Source organism: Thamnophis elegans, chromosome 1 (genome assembly GCF_009769535.1).
Source record: "Thamnophis elegans isolate rThaEle1 chromosome 1, rThaEle1.pri, whole genome shotgun sequence".
NCBI classification, from domain to species: domain Eukaryota; kingdom Metazoa; phylum Chordata; class Lepidosauria; order Squamata; family Colubridae; genus Thamnophis; species Thamnophis elegans.
This window is the reverse complement of record NC_045541.1, coordinates 38989147-39008506: the sequence shown is the minus strand read 5'-3', so window position 1 is coordinate 39008506 and position 19360 is coordinate 38989147. Positions and strand designations below refer to the sequence as shown.

Below are 19360 nucleotides of genomic sequence, written 5' to 3'. Positions count from 1 at the left end.
GCTGCTTTATCTTTTAGCTGTAAAGGGTTTTGTTTTACAAATGCCTTAATGATCACCATGAGCATTTAACTTTGTTCATTTATTTCTCATTTACATTATGTAATCCTGACAGGCTCTGAGTGCTGAAGAATGACCCAAGACCAAACGCACATTTAAATACAATGGTTCTAGGGGTTTTTTTTATGGGCACTGTGAGGAGGTAGGGAAAGAAAGGAATTCCAGAACATTTCAGACATCGACAACAACAGTGGTTTTTGACAGCTTAGACTTATGCAGAACGCCCAGATAGAAAGTTGCAAAACTTTTAATGAAACTCCCCACTTTATGTATTCTGCTTTGAGAGAAACACTTGCTATATTTATGTCTGAAATTTCAGCAATGCTTACAAAATGGTTCCTTTGCTCCAGCATCACGGGAAAACTTTGAAGGGCCAGTGGAATATCCCTCAAAGACATGCACGGTAAAGTTTTAGTTTTCTCTGTAGCAATTATTTCAGTCCAAGAAACTTGAATTAAATGTTTAATTATGAATGTTTATCTCATAAGTAGTAAGCAGCTATTTTGAAGACTTATCTGATTAGAGTTATCATTACTACTCCTTATTTTCACTTATAAAATATGTTGCAGTTTTTGGGGAAAGATGTCATTGAATCGAAGCAGGAGAAAAGATATCTGCTCAATTCTTCTACAAATTCATACTTATTTAAGCAAAATAAATGGCCATTAGGCACACAATAGGTTCTATTCTGTATTGGAAAAAGGCATACTAGTTTTATTTTAAAAAACCTGAAATTCGTGAACAATTTGAAGGCATGGGATTGCCATAATTTATATAATTTAAAACAAAGATATGCTTCCTGACATGCTGAGTCTCTTGTATTAATGTCTGCAAAACTAAGATTTCATTGTATAACAAAGGCATGTAAGAACGAAGTCATATAAATCATGTTTTAATAGTTTTAGGAATACATGAGGGAGTTACTAGCAGGAAATTAAATTAAATTTTAAGGCAATTGTTTAACCGTTTAACAATTGCTAAATAAATTACTTAGAATTGAATCCATCATGTTAGCTGTGTTTAAAAGTTGCCTCTCAGGGTATATACTAACTATTCTAAGACTTGGTATTTTGTGTCCTATTTCAAAACTCAAAACTTTTAAGCAGGTTCTGTAGATAAACATCTCACTTAAAATGTATCTTGTTTAGAGATCTTTAGGAACAAGATTGAAAAGGAGCTGAATAAGCTTACAATGACTCACTGCCTGAATGACTCATTCAATTGCTTCAATTCCACATACCACAGAAGCTCTCAGAAGTTTAGCTTAAGAAGTAAGTAGTAATGAAACATTCATGATTATGGCTCATGGTGGCTAGTTAAATTTACAGATTGTGCATATTTCCCGTGAAATTAATAAAGCAGCGGTGTTCTTTTCCAGGTTCAAGGAGCTGCTTTATACTTTATACCACTGATGACTACACATTGTATGTGGATGCATAGCTGCTTCACAAAACAAAGAAATGAAATGCAAAGCACCTCTATATAGCCTGGTTAGGCATGAAAGCCATCTGGATGACTTTGGCCTAGTCAGTCTCTCTCAGCTCAACCCACCTCACAGGGTGCTGTTGTAGGGAAAAGAGGAGGAAGGAGCATTGTGTACTTTTGCCACCTTGAGTTACTTATGAAGTAATAAAGGTGGGAAGTAAAAAAAAGTGTGTATGTATAAAAAGCCAAAGGAGCAAAATATCAAGCACAATGATTTGCACATTCACTTTCTCCTCCCTTTAATACTAACTGTGCCAACAAAATGATCTTGCAGGCCACAGCAACAATGGGCAAATCGGCCTTCCTTCCTTGTTGTTTCTTTTGGTCCTCAGAAATCTACAGGATTCCAAAAAATGGACAAAATAGCCCAAATGCTTCCCAGGGGAACTGTTCTTGGATCCAGGTTCGCCTTGCTAATTTTCCAATCATACATAAAACCAATATACTCATTAACACTAATACACACACATTCTTGGAAACTGTCAATGTTATTTCTGTTCTCCTGAGTTTATCTGGAGAACCTTCAGCAAGGAATTCAGTTGCTTCTTATGCCTAAATTACCTGTATGTGTCTATTCCACTTCTGGATAAAGGACTTTTCTGGAAATTCTGGAGGAAGGGATAACTGTTCTTTACAAATATTCAAATATGTTTTAAAATCAAAGGAATTCATTAAGTATATTTGCCGGTGGGAAAATCTTGACTTCACTCTTTTCTCCATGAGTTCTAGAATATCCTAGTAAAAGATTACAAATATAGTTTGCAATTAGCATTTAGTCCAAGGATATTGGACATTTAGTGATAAATATCTAATTCTATTATTCTGCAGAGCTCATAAATTTCAAGAGTAGCTCTGAACAAAACTCAGATGTTTATGAATGAAGCTTCTAGTTCATCTATAAATTCAGGTAGATACAGTGGGGCAAAAAAGTATTTAGTCAGCCACCAATTGTGCAAGTTCTCCCACTTAAAAAGATGAGAGAGGCCTGTAATTGACATCATAGGTAGACATCAACTATGAGAGACAAAATGAGTAAACAAATCAGGACAATCACATTGTCTGATTTGGAAAGAATTTATTTGCAAATTATGGTAGAAAATAAGTATTTGGTCAATATCAAAATTTCATCTCAATACTTTGTTATATATCCTTTGTTGGCAATGACAGAGATCAAACATTGTCTGTAAGTCTTCACAAGGTTGGCACACACTGTTGCTGGTATGTTGGCCCATTCCTCCATGCAGATTCCCTTTAGAGCAGTGATGTTTTGGGGCTGTTGCTGGGCAACACGGACTTTCAACTCCCTCCAAAGGTTTTCTATGGGGTTGAGATCTGGAGACTGGCTAGGCCACTCCAGGACCTTGAAATGCTTCTTACGAAGCCACTCTTTCATTGTCCGGACAGTGTTTGGGATCATTGTCCTGCTGAAAGACCCAGCCACGTTTCATCTTCAATGCCCTTGCTGATGGAAGGAGGTTTGCACTCAAAATCTCACGATACATGGCCCCATTCATTCTTTCCTGTGCACGGATCAATCGTTCCTTTGCAGAGAAACAGCCCCAAAGCATGATGTTGCCACCCCCGTGCTTCACAGTAGGTAAGGTGTTCTTTGGATGCAACTCAGCATTCTCTCCTCCAAACACGACGAGTTTGTTTCTAGCAAACAGTTCTACTTTGGTTTCATCTGACCATGACATTCTCCCAATCCTCTTCTGGATCATCCAAATGCTCTCTAGCAAACTTCAGACAGGCCCGGACATGTACTGGCTTAAGCAGGGGGACACGTCTGGCACTGCAGGATCCTAGTCCCTGGCAGCGTAGTGTGTTACTGATGGTAGCCGTTGTTACGTTGGTCCCAGCTCTCTGCAAGCCATTCATTAGTTCCCCCCGTGTGGTTCTGGGATTTTTGCTCACCGTTCTTGTGATCATTTTGACCCCACGGGGTGAGATCTTGCGTGGAGCCCTAGATCGAGGGAGATTTTCAGTGGTCTTGTATGTCTTCCATTTTCTAATTATTGCTCCCACAGTTGATTTATTCACACCAAGCTGCTTGCCTATTGCAGATTCAGTCTTCCCAACTTGGTGCAGGTTTACAGTTTTGTTTCTGGTGTCCTTCGACAGCTCTTTGGTGTTCACCATAGTGAGTTTGGAGTGTGACTGTTTTGAGGTTGTGGACAGGTGTCTTTTATACTGCTAACAAGTTCAAACAGGTGCCGTTAATATAGGTAATGAGTGGAGGACAGAGGAGCCTCTTAAAGAAGAAGTTACAGATCTGTGAGAGCCAGAAATCTTGCTTGTTTGAAGGTGACCAAATACTTATTTTCCACCATAATTTGCAAATAAATTCTTTCCAAATCAGACAATGTGATTGTCTTGATTTGTTTTCTCATTTTGTCTCTCATAGTTGAGGTCTACCTATGATGTCAATTACAGGCCTCTCTCATCTTTTTAAGTGGGAGAACTTGCACAATTGGTGGCTGACTAAATACTTTTTTTGCCCCACTGTATCATAAAATATTAAGACCTTGTAATGATAGTTTAAAATGTTGAAGTTTAAAATAAAATAAACCCTCATACACTGCAAACAAGAGGAGCTATTTAAATCAAGCCACAACTGCCCATCTAGTCTAGAATTCCATGCCACAGAGATGTTAAACAGATGTTTTGAAGCATCAAAAACATGAACAGAAGAAATGTAGTCCCATGCTCCGAATAATGTTTTTTTCAATCCATATTTTGAATGGTTCTGCTTTTGTTAATTGGTTTTTCTTTGTGTGTGTTACTCTTCTAAGCCACTGAGAGGCTTAGCAAATAGCTGCAGAAGATAATATTTGTAGCTCACTCCTCAACTGTGGGAAGTACTTGGTGTTCTCTGACCTTGGTTCTTTTCTTGCAGATGTTTTATTATACAACTACCGTATTTTTCGGAGTATAAGATGCACCGGAGTATAAGACACACCAAGATTTTGAAGAGGAACATTTTTCTTAAATGCCTCTTAAGTGCAAAAACGCGCCCATTGTTTTTTCAGAAAAGGGGCATGAATAGGCAGCTTGTAGAGTGCTCCTGGGAAGTGGGGGGGGGGGCAAAAACAAGCAAAACAGGCCCATTTTTCGTGAAAACGGTCCCTTTTTTTGTAAATAAAAAAAGGCATGCATAGCCTTTATGAGGCTTATAGAGTGGTCCTGAGGGCTAGGGGGGGGGGGGAATTAAGCAAAAAACGGTCCTGTTTTTCACTCATTTCTGCCCTCTCCAGCTCCCAGGAGCACTTTGGAAGCCTCCTAAAGCCTCTACACGGCCATTTTGGTGAAGGGAGCAGGGTTTCAGGAGGCAACAAATGCTGTATTCAGTGTATAAGACGCACCCAGATTTTCAGCCTCTTTTTCGAGGGAAAAGGTGCATCTTATACTCCAAAAAATACGGTAGATAAACATCATCAGTTGTATAAACCCCAGTGCCTTCTAGCACTGAAGATGTTACCTAGTTGGGCAATGAAACATCTGCAAGGAAACAATCAGGCTCAGAGACACTAAGGGCTCTATGGTTAGCAAATAAAGCAACATAACAACTACCTGTATGAACGATTTTTTGTAGACAGTTTTCAAAATTCATCAGGAAGAAACCTTAAGCCAGTATCAAGTGAAGTACTTTTGCCTATTATATTATTCACGAACTGTTACGGTGAAACAGCTGTCAGGGTTCCAAATAATGCCCCTAACAGAAGTAAAACTCCAAAGCAGGCATTTTCCTCAAAGTTCCATTTGTTAGAGATGTCATACTGGCACATATAATAAAACCTGAATCTGAAGGTCTCCAGATTTTCCCCACCCAAATTAAGATCAAAGTTCCTTCCCCTGCACACACATGTCCATCACATGGTCCAATCATGTCCCCATCCCAACTGGAGTAACTTCCCAGTAACGCCTCTCCAGGTGCAGGCTGAATGTCCTTGACTCCGAGGGAAAATAATGCATTATGGCTATACATCTCCCCATCTCTATCCACCCCCCTCCCGTTTCCCACAGCATGCCAATCCACCAAGTGTAGTAGCCCCAAAGATCCAAAGTAAAAGATGGCCTCCAGGGTTGACAACAGCTTCCTACACTTCATACCTGAAACCAATTCACAACTCCTGAAAGCATCTTTACTTGCATTTACAGGTAGTCCTTGACTTACAACTGCAATTGAGCTCTGGCAATTACCACTGTTAAGTCATGGTATGACCAATCCAATTTTACAACTTTTTTTGTGGCAGTCATTAAGCAAACATTACAGTTGTTAAGCAACCTGTTGTCTGCCATGAGCTGGTTTGTGCCAGAAACCAGAAATAAACACCGTTTTTTCAGCAAAACCGTCATAAATTGCAGTCATGTGACCATGAGGGTCCTGTAAATAGCCATAAATGCGGGTCGATACTGAGCACTCAAAATCAGTCACATAACTCAAAATTAGGGAGAGGGGGGCTATGGGGAGGGAGTCCATCATAACTTTGAAGTTGCTAAGTGACCAGCTGTAAGTAAAAAACTACCTGTAATCAAAACCAGAAATAGTTTCATAACTTAGTATTTGAACTTGCACACTCCCAATGACTTACAGGGGGAGGAAACTGTATTGTCTTACCAGCCTACAAGTCAGACCAATAACAGCTATAGGCGTCTGTGCAGATTGTGATATATCAAAGAGGTTATATAGTAATGTTTGATTCTTATGATGGACAAACAAATCAAACTCATCTAGAATGAACAAAACAGGGCAACTGTGGTCACGATCTCCTAAAACATAAAATCAAATTAGTACATATTAGAACTTTCAAGACATCTTAAGGTTATTACATTCATCTGCATTTTAGCTTACTTTACAATTTGGATGTTAAGAAAATCTCTGTATAAGTGACTGAGATGTTGATTATTTACTATATAAATAACTTTAAGTAGTACTTGTACACGCTATATAATTAATCAACATTTTCTTCCTTTATTGTTGAATAAAGCACTGGGCTCTGTGACAAGCTGGTTGATAAACAAAACCTTTTGTGGCATCATGCACTGATAACTCCACTGTAAGCGTGAGGCAAGTGCAATGCAAAAAAACAAGGCACCCTGCAACCACGCAGAACAAGCACTGAGGGGAAAAAAAGATCTATAAAGTTTGCTCATACAATTCAAGGAATAAATACGTCTGAACTACTAATCAGCCAAATATTTCCCACACTTTTCAACATAATGACCACTATTGTATTTCAGCAGTATTATTTGTTATTTTTTTCTAGTTTTGACAAAAAAATAAAGTGAACAATAGTTTCATAAATTCATCACTGATCTAAAATTATAAAATGCATGAAATATTGTTGAGCCAATGTAAAGTTCCATTTTACTGTATACGCAATAGGCAGATCATGCTGCATTTGTTTCTATTTAAAAGGTGGCAAATAAGTACATATTTATTTATTTTCTGCTTTACTGGACTTTTAGACCACCATAATCATGCACTTCTGAACACTTACAAGAAAAAAACAACAATCATACATTAATATAATGGCAATAAATATAATAACTATTGAAAATAATTTTCAAACCAAGGCACATTTATTACATTTTTATTTTATTCTTTAGTGAATGTCTCATTTAGTGACCACTCACAATTGCAATGGTGATGAAAAAGTAATTTTATAGCAAATCCTTACATTTATGACTTTTGTAGTTCTGTAAAGCCAGAAAAAGCAAATGGTCACAAGCAAAGTCACAGTTCCACTTAGTGACCACTTTGCATGACTGGTTTGCTGGTCCCAACTAAGGTAGCTAAACAAGGACTGTTTCCTCATTTAAGGCAGCAGGAAACACCCCTTCCATAAAGGAGCATTGACTACCTCCCAGATCCAGCTGATCACATACTCCCAGCTCTCCTTAAGAGTACGGAGGGACACAGATGCATCCCATAAGTGGCAGAAGACATATTACCAAGCACTCTAACCATTTTATTGACCTCTATAGGCTAGAAATCCCAGACAACATGACAAGATGTAACTCTGGTCACCACATAAAAAGCCAAGATTTCCATGAATGTCAGGAACATTGTTGGCAAAATGTTGCGCAAAACTTTACGCCTCAGTAACCAGAGCATATTTATATTTTTGAAATATACATTTTAATTATTTGAGAACTCAGAAGCCTTATAGCAGTAAATGTTAAACTTTTATCTAGTTTTCCAGGTGCAATCTAATTTCTGCTCACCTCTGTAAATTTTCTAACTTTCAGTGACAAAGTAAACCATACATTTTATGCTATTAACTATCAAAGGGATACGTTTACCTTTCTTTAATGCTTCCAGAAGAAATGCAAGATTTTCTGCAAAGCTACCCTAAAAGACAAGCAAGTTACAAAGATTGATTCGTGTATTATAATATGAAATATGGAAAATTGTAACACTGTAGCTGCTATCTAGAAATTTGTTTTACCTAAAATTTTGAACAACAAATTACATTTTTTTGAAATTTATAGTATGACAGTAGCTGCCATTTGTGCTACAAAATAGCTAAACTATTAAGACTAATGTTCTTTGGAATCCCTAAACTCTCTTATATTTCAATCATCATCCTGAAGCAAGGAATCCACTATTGACTCATGCATCATTTAATTTTGTTTTCCTATAAAAAGAAAAACTTCCCCTCATTTCTGTTTCAAGAACAACTGAAATTCTTTTTTAGATATGAGAGACATTAAGGATGTGCCAACTATTTTGCACACCAAACATTCTATTCAGACACAACTTTTGAATATTTTGTTCTGAGCAGAAGTGGCATAGGAAGGGAGCAGGGAAAAAGCCAAGGATTTTAATAGCTGAAACAGAGTGTTATCTAAATATCTAAATCACAGAGTTGAATGGCATATAAATTTAAATAATAATGATGATGAAAACAATAAACTATTTCTGACAATAATCCATAATTTTAGCACTTTAAAATAAAAAATATCAATTTTACAGAATCAGAATTTGACACCTCTTTAAAAAAGATGCATTATTACAATAAGACTGAGATTCTCAAATGTGGTGCAACGCATTACCAAAAATTCAGATAGAACTGACTTTTCTATTTTATTATCACAAATTCAGGAATCTGGTCTAAATAATACAATTTAATAAAAGTTCAATTCAAACCCCTCTCCGAAAAAAATCTGTTGTTTAGTCTAATGGGAAAAAATATACTAGAATTTCAGGATTGAATTGTGAAGTTCTTGATGGTCTCTGAACTTAGTTGTTTGCTTGCAGATGTTTCATTACCCGACTAGGCAACATCATTAATGTTAATAAGTGTGGGGTTTGCTCCCTGTATATTTACAGTAGCTTGCCCTGGTAGCATTGGTGGAGATTTGGTTTGCATCCAGGTTTCTACCTTTCCCTTTAATATATACAATCAATTACAATATTACATAATGATATATTAAATGTTAGATTTTTTTCCAAAAGGTAAAAATAAACTTATTTAGAACATCTATCCTTCATATCCTAAAAATATTGCTTAATAAACATTTTTACCTCACTAGTCATTATTTAATTCCATGTTGTTTCAGATAAGAAACTCTTATTTCTATTTATTTTCTCCACTTACTCAAAAGGAGAACCAATAGCTAACCTACACATGCAATCTCAAATGGTAATTACTGTAATACTAACCTAATACATTATTCTAGTATTCATACTGCCATGTAAAGCTATATGCAATTCTAAATGTAACTTATTTTTCTTACAAAAACTTTATCTCCAACCACATTCTCCAAATTTAGCTGTCTTGTCATCTCCTTCAAAGCAATTCTATCATTGGTCTGTAATAATCCTACAAGATAAAAGGAAATATATTATTCTCTCTTGATTTCACTTATTAGCTGATACACATTATCTTCAAACAGAAAAAAACAAGATATATGCAACAGGGAAAATAAAGTTCAGAACTGCACTGACATAAATTGGGTTTATGTTTGCTTGTTTTTAATGTGTTTAGGTCCAGCTTAAAGGAAAGCACCACATGAAATAATTTCACTTGAGCATAAAGTAATTCCCTAATATATGTTCTTGCATCTCTCATTATTGACCATATTAGTTAGAGCTACTGGGAATTATATTGCAGCAACCTTTACAAAGCTGCCATGTCTTGATTTAGATATTGTTGCCTCTAAAACAACTTGTTCAGTCAACTAATCATAATTTTCATAAAATTATCCTACACTGAAATGGCAGATAGAAAGCATTATGTATTATTCTATCCCTGCTACCATAGATGGCAGTAACAGTTCTTGTTTCCTATTACTTAATACACTGTCTAAATTTAGACACAATCTTCAAGAAAATGAAGTATGATAATCAGAAATATTACTTACCATTTAAATGTACCTGCAAGATGTTCTCTTTCACCTCCTTTATTTCCAAAAGTTTTTTTAAGACATGGCAAACTAACTAGAAAAAAGATTAGTTAATTAATCATTCATGGTAAAACAGAATTGTGTATATATATGCATATATTTGACACTGTCAGTATTCAGAAATAATTAAGCTTTTTGGCACTAGCAATATAAGTTAGTATTATGATTATTGCTCTTTGGTTGGATCCCAGATTCTTTTATGAGTGGAGGCTCCCTTAGTTTCATGAAAGTCTGAAATTCATCATAGGTGCCTACTGCAAGAAAAAGGGACGCAATCATTACACACATTGCTCTGGAGAACAGAAATTTGGGGGCTGTAAATAGAATATTTTCTTTTATTCCCTTCCCAGTGAAGCTGTGCAACTTGAAATTTGCTTCAGATGATTGGACAACAGAATCAGAAAGCCAGATAGTGATATCTGAGGGGAATATCAAAAAATATCCTCTTTCCTTCCCTTTGAAGAAACTTGCATAGAATCCAAATACCTTTTTGATACCTCTACATATATGGAATGAAACATACTTCGGGTTCTCAATAAAAGCATATTTTACAAGTATATCTACCACATAACACCTGAAATATTGTTTGATATATGGACACATGAAGAAATCAAGAGAAAATCACAGTGCTTGTTATAGTAATACCCACTGGAAGAGAGGATGTCATACTCATATCAATGCTATTTATGTATACGGATGATAGTTTGAGAGTCATTTTGTGACAGTGAAAAAAACTGTTTAAAAAGACATGACACAGCACACTGTTTTGTGTGCTATTTGTTTATCTATTACAGGAGAATAGAAGAAACTCTAGTTGCATCATAGGTTACACTACAGGATTATGGATAATTCTATAGGGTTTTTTCACCACCACTCATGAGGAAAAATCTATTCCATGAGGAAAAAACAGTTTTGGTCAGATCTGTTATTATCCTACTCTAAAAGTTTTGTAAGCTATCTTGCATAAAATTGCATATACTTAAAAGTGAAAGGTGAACATATAACAATAAACTAAAACAATTGATATTATCGGATTTAAAGAATTTTATCGAATATTTCACTAACTGCCTTCTGCTCAGACTCTTCTTCACCTCATATGTCTCACAAATCTCTGAGAGTCACTGTAGTAAGTTTGGAGGAGTCTTGGGGCAAAGGAGGTAGGTAAAATCTAAAGAAACAATCCATTCTGCAAATGAACCCTGCAGGTAGTCCTCAACTTACAACCTTTATTTAGTGGCTGTTCAAAGTTATGGCACTAAACAAAGTGATTTTTGACCATTTTTCACATGCTAGTTGCTGCATCCACATAGTCACGTGATCAAAATTCAGACACTTCGCAACGGATGCAGTGTCCCAGGGTCATTTGATCACCTTTGCAACCTTCTGACAAGCAGTCAATGGGGAAGTCAGTTTCCCTTAACAATCGTGCTACTAACTTAAGAATTGCAGTGAATCATTTAAGAATGCCGTCAAGAAAGATCGTAAAATGGCCAAAACCCACTTAACAACTTTTCACTTAGCAACAGAAATTCCTGGGGTCAATTGTGGTCATAGGTTAAGGATTACCTGTATTCCATCAGTAGTTACCATATTTTTCGGAGTATAAGACGCAGCAAGGTTTTGAAGAGGAAAATCCAAAAAGTTTTTGCACTCTGCAAATCTCCAAAGAAACGGACCATTTTTCACAAAAACTGACCCGTTTCCCCCACAAAAAAAAGGCATGAATAGCCTTTAGGGAGTTTGCAGAGTACCCCGGGGGGGGGGGGGGGGAGGAAAAACCGGCCCATTTTTGCAAAAAAAAAATTAAAAAAAAAAAAAGGGCATGGATAGCCTTTAGGAAGGAGTGCTCTTGGGGGCTGGGGGGGGGGTAAAATTTAGCAAAACACAGGCCGTTTTTTTGCTCATTTCTGCCCTCCCAGCCCCCAGGAGCTCTCTAAAATTCCTAGAGGCTATCCATGCCCTGCACTGCCATTTTGGTGAAGGGGGGGGGGAGTTTTGGGAGGCAAAAAATGCTGTATTCAGTGTATAAGATGCACCCAGATTTTCAGCCTCTTTTTTGAGGGAAAAAGGTGCGTCTTATACTCCGAAAAATATGGTACTTCACTAAATATGTAATTAAAAGGGGAAAGCTAAGGCTTAATAGTATAAATGCTCTGAACGACAATTATCTAATATACAAAATATAAGCACATTTAAAAGTATTACCAGAGTCTTTCCTGACCCTCGTGGTCCAATAACAAGTACAGAATTGCTTTCCCCATTAATGGCAGTATGTTTTATCAGCTCAAGTAACTGTCTGTGGGAAAAGACACACATTTCAGCTTCAGACAAGGACATATCTAGGGAATTTTTCAGATATCAATTTCATCTCAAGAGAAAATTAATTATCATTCAACCATTTTAAAACATACAAATACCCAAAGAACCAAATTTCAGCAAACAAATACCTGAAAATTCCCAACAAAACTACTAAATTCATCAACATGTCTTCCAATCATATGGCCAAGTTATAACTCGTATTCATTATACGATTGATAAGAGTACGAATAACTGAAAAGAATGAAAAAACTCCCATCTTTAATGGGAAGGAGATTGTCTATATACCATTTATCCAGAGTAGAAAATGAAGCTTTTTTCCAACTGTAGATACAAAATAGCTGCATCTGACAAAGGGTTCATAACAAAGTGGTAACTATTCACTGAGTAAGCTTATAAATAATGCAACACTTGTTCCAGGTCTGCTAAAAAAAGCTTCAACTATAACCAAGCTAGCATCATTTAAAAGACTAAGGATCATGTTGCTCCTGGGCATGTGCCACTCAATACAGCATTCAGAGAAAAAAATTGCCAAGGAGATGTCCTCCAAGACAGGGCAACTACTTGGCTAACAGCAAAATTATTTGGATGTAGCAACTAGATGCCAGCTATTAAGCCAAGGGACTTACTGATCGTTTAGATCAGGAATATCAAATCATTTTGAAAACTCATCTTCACAAATCCCTTGATGTCATTTCATCTTATTACTCCTAATACTCAAGCCAACAAACCAAGTTCTTAAGTATCTCTCTAACAGAAAGGCTGAATAAATATTAATCAAATGAATTGGGTATTACCATATTTTTTGCTCCGTAAGACGCACTGAACCATTAGACCCACCTAGGTTTAGAGGAGGACAAGAAGAACAAAAATATCAGGTGGAGCCTGAGAGGACAGATAGGTGTCCTCTAATGTGCCAGCTCTGCCTATTGACTCCTATACTGCGGAGAAGAGACAGAAGAGGTGGGCAATGACAAAGACAGAAGAGGCGAGGTTTAGCACTGTAAAAGGACCTTGCCACCGCGGTGCTATTCACCAAAGGACCAACATTGTTTCCACCCACTTTTGAGGGGAAGAGAAGAGCATCTTATGGAGCAAAAAAACCAGTAATTTATAAGATATAATCAGAGCACTTGGGATAGGATGTAATAAAGTGGGATCCTCTGTTTTCCGTATGTGGGTCTTCAAACACTCCATCCCAACCATATTGCATCCATCAACACCACCAAAACACAAGAAGGCAAAGTAAAATGGAGCTGGCCCTCATCTTTTTATAAAAATTCCACCTGGGAGAAAAATCTTGTTCCTCATTGGTTGCTGAACGTTTGATTTTCCCAGATTTTGACTATCTCTTACCTAGATTGACAGATTTAGTTTGATCGATGGTTTAGATTTAGATCCTGAACCCCCAGGAATGTGTTCCTTCCCATTCTAACAAGTGAAGTGTTCTATTAGAATCAGACAGCACAATGGAAACTATTGTGATAATTCAAGAAAAGCAACATCTGATATCTTGAATAACTGCCACCAGGAATGCTCCTTTTTACTTTTTATCTTTTTAGTAAGTCTATGAGATTGTACAAGGCAATATAATTGGATTCAGAACACCTTATCAGAAATGGGGGGAGATCCTTCTGATTGCAAAAATGAATTAAATCTACAAGAGTCTTTCCATTCTAGTAACTTATTTTAGTGAGAAGAATATTTTTGCTTATTTTATTTTCCTTTACCCTCAAGCAGCATATCTTCTTTTGTAAACAACCATAGTTATAGGAAAAGAGAAAATAGGCAAATTACATCCCTCTTCTCTACACAGTGGTATCATATTTGCAGCACTCTGTTCCAACCTAATTTGGGGAAGGACAGATCTCTAAAAACTACGAGGTTCAAACCCTAGGAGATTCATTATGAAACTCTCAAAAACAAAGGAAAATATTTTTGCTTACTTATATTGATGCTCAAGTCCAAATAACTTTCCATTTGGATTCAGGTGACAGAATCTTTCATGTAATATTTTTTGAACCTATAAATATTTAGACATGTTATTAAAACATATAAAACTAATAGACAATTTTCTCCTTACTTTATGAGGCTCACAAAGATGTTCAGACATATTAAAAAGCATGTTCAGTAAATAATATAATTTATTAGTACCTATAAAGTAATATTTGTAAAGGAAGATATTTATACCTCTCCAGGTCTATATAAGATTAAAAAAACCTACAGATAATTCTGAGTATTAGAATTTGAGAAAAGTGGAAATATAATTGGCCATGCCATTATTTTCTAAAGCTTCATAGTGCTTTCATTAAAAAGCTAAATATAATTTTGCAAAAAATTATTCATGAGGATTAATGTAGGTTTTTACCTAAAGAGTATTAAAGGATAATCTTAGAAATGTGTTCAACATTTTAGAATATTTGGCACTACATAATTAAAAAACAAGCCACATTGATTTTTGTAGATGTATTCTTAGAGGGGTAGAGTTATGGGCTTTATTGTTTAATGTTTTAGAAGATATAAACTTTGGAAAAAATATAAAATGGATAACGTTGATTTACATTTCACAAAAAGCTCAAATAATTGTTAATGGAGATTTAACAAAGCTTTGTAAGATACCAAAAAGAACAAGAGCTCACCATCTCCTCTCTTATTTATCTGGGTTCTTGAAATACTGAATAAAGATTTAAGACAAGATGAGAGGATTGTGGAGTAAAGATTAAGAAAAAAAGACTTCTAAATTAAGGCCTTTGTAGATGGTTTGGTGCTGATTTTGTAAGATCCTTTAAAGTGAATTGAAACATTGTGAATATTAATATAATTTGGTGCATTAGCAGGTTTTGAACAACAAAAAGAAGATAAAAATGTTAACAAAGACATGAAAACAGAAGATCAAACAGAACTGATGAATAAAATGGGCTTTAAAATTTAGAAAAAAAAATTGTCACTCTGGCAAATATGAATTATATGTTATTTCAAAATAATTATGTTAAGACATGGATTGAAGTTAAAAAATAAATGCTAAAATGTGAGAAACTACAATTGACATTGCTGGGAAGAAAGTCTATGATTAAGATAAATGACTTTCCAAGAATGTTTTTCTTTCAGACAATACTTGTTTTGTTGACAACTGATGCACTATTTAAACATGATATATCTAAATGTATGTAGCAGGAGAAAAAAATAAGTTAAATGAAGCGGTTACAAGAGGCAAAGGAAAGAGGATTACCATATTTTTCAGAGTATAAGACGCAACTTTTTCCCTGAAAAAAGACTCTGAAAATCTGGGTGCATCTTATACATCGAATACAGCATTTTTTGCCTCCCGAAGCCCCGCTCCTTCACAAAATGGCCGTTCATACCCTTATGGAGGCTTTCAGAGAGCTTCTGGGGGCTGGGGAGGGCAGAAATGAGCAAAAAAGATCCGTTTTTGCCCCCCCCCCCAGCACTTTATAAGCCTCTATAAGACTATGCATGCAATTTTTTTTCACAAAAAACGGGCCCACTTTCACAAAAAATGGGCCATTTTGGTGAGGTTTGCAGAGTGCAAAACCTTTTTTTTTCCTTTCAGAAAGCTCTTCAGTTAGAGTGATTGATGAGAATTACATTGATCAAGTGCTGTGCCAGCAGAAACAAGTCTTGGGTGCTGCAGGTTGTCAGCAATTTCCTTCTCCAGCACATGGATAAATACATCTGGAAACATCTACCTACCTACCTATCTACTCTCTCTCTCCCTACCTACCTAGTGTATTTCTCTCTGTCCCTCTACCTACCTACCTACCTACCTACCTACTCTATCTCCCTACCTACCTACTGTATTTCTCTCTCTCTCCTTCTATCTAACTGCCATTTTTTAATAATCTGCCTCTTCAAAACCTTGGTGCATCTTATACTCCGAAAAATACGGTATGTCTACCTGATTTAAGATTTTATTTTGTAGCTTGCTGTTTTAGATCAAGGGTGTCAAATTTGTGTCGCCATGGTGGCATCAAATGACGCACTGCAACTTTCTCCCCTTTCGGTAAACTGGGCATGGGCGTGGCCGGACAGTGATGCATCTGGCCCGTGGGCCATGAATTCAACAGACCTGATTTAGATGAAAGAGTAGGTGTTCCTGAGAAACAGGAGGCTTTGGGAATTAGAAAGACCTGAGATTTGGGTGATGTATTTGTGAAAATGACATCTTTTAATTATGTAGTTATGGAAGAAACTAACACAAAATCTAAACCAGAAATTACTCCATATCCTACATAATGGTCCAAACAATAAATGGACTTTAAACATTAAAAAATTCATTAAACCCAAGGCGAAATATTCCATAGGCCAGGGCTACCACAGAAAAGCATCTCAGCTGATTCAGAGATGATAGCTCATTAGAGGACATTAGATCTGTCTTCTCCTGACTTTAAAGAGGCTTTCTTAACTGTAAATTGTTAAGATTTGGACAAAGAGGCTATTTTTTTCTGGGCTGTTCCAAAAGGATGAGCCAGAGGATTATAAACTTTAATTAAGTGGATGCAGTCATGACAACCATCTCCATGCCTCTAGTCCCCCTCACAAGGATTGCTGAATTCAATGAAGTTTCTCCCAAGTGACAAGTTTTTGATATGTCAAAATTATTGAAAGAGGTTGTTTTGCAACTAACTAATGAAAAGGCATAGCAGAAAAAAAATACTATTGCATCTGGCAGCCAGTGTAAAGGATAGAGAATTAATGTCATTTGATCAGAGTATTGAGTGTAGGCTGCCCATTCTGGATTAAGTACAATTTCCAAGTGATCTTCAAAGCAGACTCATTGTACAGGAAGATCTCTTACAATAACCCGGAGGGGACAAATCACTTCAGCAGGTTGAGTTGCAAATAGCATATCAATCAGAGCTGGGCACAAGACTCTGATTATCATTGCCTTTTGACTTTCCAGTAGTAGTCAAGAATCATGAAGAACCCCCAATCATGGTCTACTTCAAGTTATTGGAACTAACATAGAAACTCTAATTTCTGAATGTTTTCAAATCTAATACCCAGGCATAGGAAGACCTCCATTGCACACAGCTTCATATTCCTAACAAAAACCCTCGTCCAAATGTCCCCTTTGCTAGGGAAATTCAATTTACAGAGTTACTTGTATATTAGGACAAATCACTGAACTGTATTTTGCCTTGTAGTTTAAAAATGGAATTGTAAGAATGTTACAATTGTTAGTAAGAATATTACTAACCTTTGAAATGCATTCCCCATTTGTAAAGCTATCGTCCTTCAACTTCCGTTTGCTCATTTTAATTCACATTCTAAAAGGATAAAATATATTACAGAACTTAATTTCATCATGTTTAAAGTAATAATTATTCCCTATTCGTTTAACCTAGAATAGCAAAAATAGATTTATAATATTTACAGAACTACATTGTTAGTCACATGTAATGCCATTTAGACAGAGACAAACAGCAATTGTGAGTCATTAAAAAAGTTTACACATTATTCAGCTTAAAAATTCAGTTGTAAAAATGTTCAGATCTAAATCTTCCTTCAATTATCTGATTTCTCTTCAAAAATTGACTTGCGGTTACTTTTAAAATCACATGCCTTTTGAAAACCAAATCCTGAAGGCTTTATTTTTTCGTATTTGATAACAAAGAAAAAAAAGATCAACATAAAAATGATAGTAATAATCAAAAAGAACACAAAAATGTAGTAACAAAAATATGACAAAAAGGCTGTCATTATAACAAGGCAACTACAATTCTATATATATTTGCCTAATGGAATTATTCAAGTACACACACACACATTTCTAATAGATTAATGCATCTTTTTAACCTAATGTATTCTGTATAAATGAATATCATAATTTAATCTTGAAGGCTGTGAAGTCTGTGATTCTAGGAAGTGAACAATAGAGAAGAGCCTGAAAATAAAATACAGGTAGTCCTTGACTTATGACTACAATTGACTAGCACTTTTGATGTTACCTCGTTTGGATAATGAAATGTATGCAAGAAAATAACCAAGCTCAGGGAGCAGTAAGGACCTGATTACAATTAGACCAGAACATCTGTCACTAAGCAATGAGATAATTTTAGTTACCATGTAATAGCACCTATTTTACAACAATGTTTGTCACAGTCATTAAGGAAACCACACAGTGGTGTGAATGCAACTTTCCCCATTTACTTTGCATATCGGGAGCCAGCTGGGAATAGCAATAGCAATAGCAATAGCAGTAGACTTATATACCGCTTCATAGGCCTTTCAGGCCTCTCTAAGCGGTTTTACAGAGAGTCAGCATATTGCCCCCAACAATCTGGGTCCTCATTTTACCCACCTCGGAAGGATGGAAGGCTGAGTCAACCCTGAGCCGGTGAGATTTGAACCGCTGACCTGCTGATCTAGCAGTAGCCTGCAGTGCTGCATTTAACCACTGCGCCACCTTGGTTGCAAATAAGGATCATGTGATCCCAGAACACTGCAACCATCACAAACACATGCTGTTGCTAAGTGCCCAATGTGCAATCACATAACTCAGAGGCACCATAATGGTTGAAAATGCAAGGACCGGTCATGTTACTTTTTACAATGTGATCATAAGTCAAGGATTACCTGTAACATAAAAGTCAAAACAATGACTTAAATAGCTAGGGGGGGGGGGGACCCCTGGAAAAAAAACATCTAGAAAATACAGTATGACCCAGTCAACAAAAAAAAATTGGGTTGGGGGATTAACCACCCTCACATATTGGACTCAACTAGCATACTGGCCCAATGCCTGAAGGTCAAATCAGGTCTTCAAGGTGCAATGGAAAGCTAACATCTGAATCTTGGTGGTAGGTGACATGACTGTTACCCACAGGATAACATAAAAGGCTACTCAAAGGTGCCCCAGCATCTGAATGTTTACTGTCAAATGCATGTAACTATACTAGAAAATGCTTAAGTAGCCACAATTCTTAACAGCAATATGTTTTCGTTATTACTATGGAAGTCTTTATTCTATACTAACAATTCTTAATAATATCTGTACAATTTTTTTACTACTGTGGTTGCATTATCTTTACAGACCTGCTAAAAATACTCAATGTCTGAGACTTGCAGT

General features: G+C 36.3%; 1 protein-coding gene across 6 annotated transcripts in view; it reads right to left on the bottom strand.

The window, feature by feature from the left end:
* The window catches only part of ORC4 (origin recognition complex subunit 4), a 28382-nt gene that overhangs the window by 6572 nt on the left and 2450 nt on the right, over positions 1–19360 (bottom strand). For 5 of the 6 annotated variants that reach the window (XM_032211601.1, XM_032211639.1, XM_032211592.1 and 2 more), the window contains exons 2-9: positions 17489–17558; positions 14217–14293; positions 12160–12250; positions 9913–9988; positions 9286–9371; positions 7849–7897; positions 6161–6312; positions 2104–2277 (exon numbers count right to left, since the gene is read on the bottom strand). In XM_032211601.1, coding sequence (XP_032067492.1) covers positions 2104–2277; positions 6161–6312; positions 7849–7897; positions 9286–9371; positions 9913–9988; positions 12160–12250; positions 14217–14293; positions 17489–17545 — 762 coding nt within the window. In that variant the 5' untranslated portion in view covers positions 17546–17558. Of the gene's footprint in view, positions 1–2103; positions 2278–6160; positions 6313–7848; positions 7898–9285; positions 9372–9912; positions 9989–12159; positions 12251–14216; positions 14294–14909; positions 14945–17488; positions 17559–19360 lie in introns of those variants that run through there. The other variant, XM_032211630.1, reaches the window with a different exon arrangement.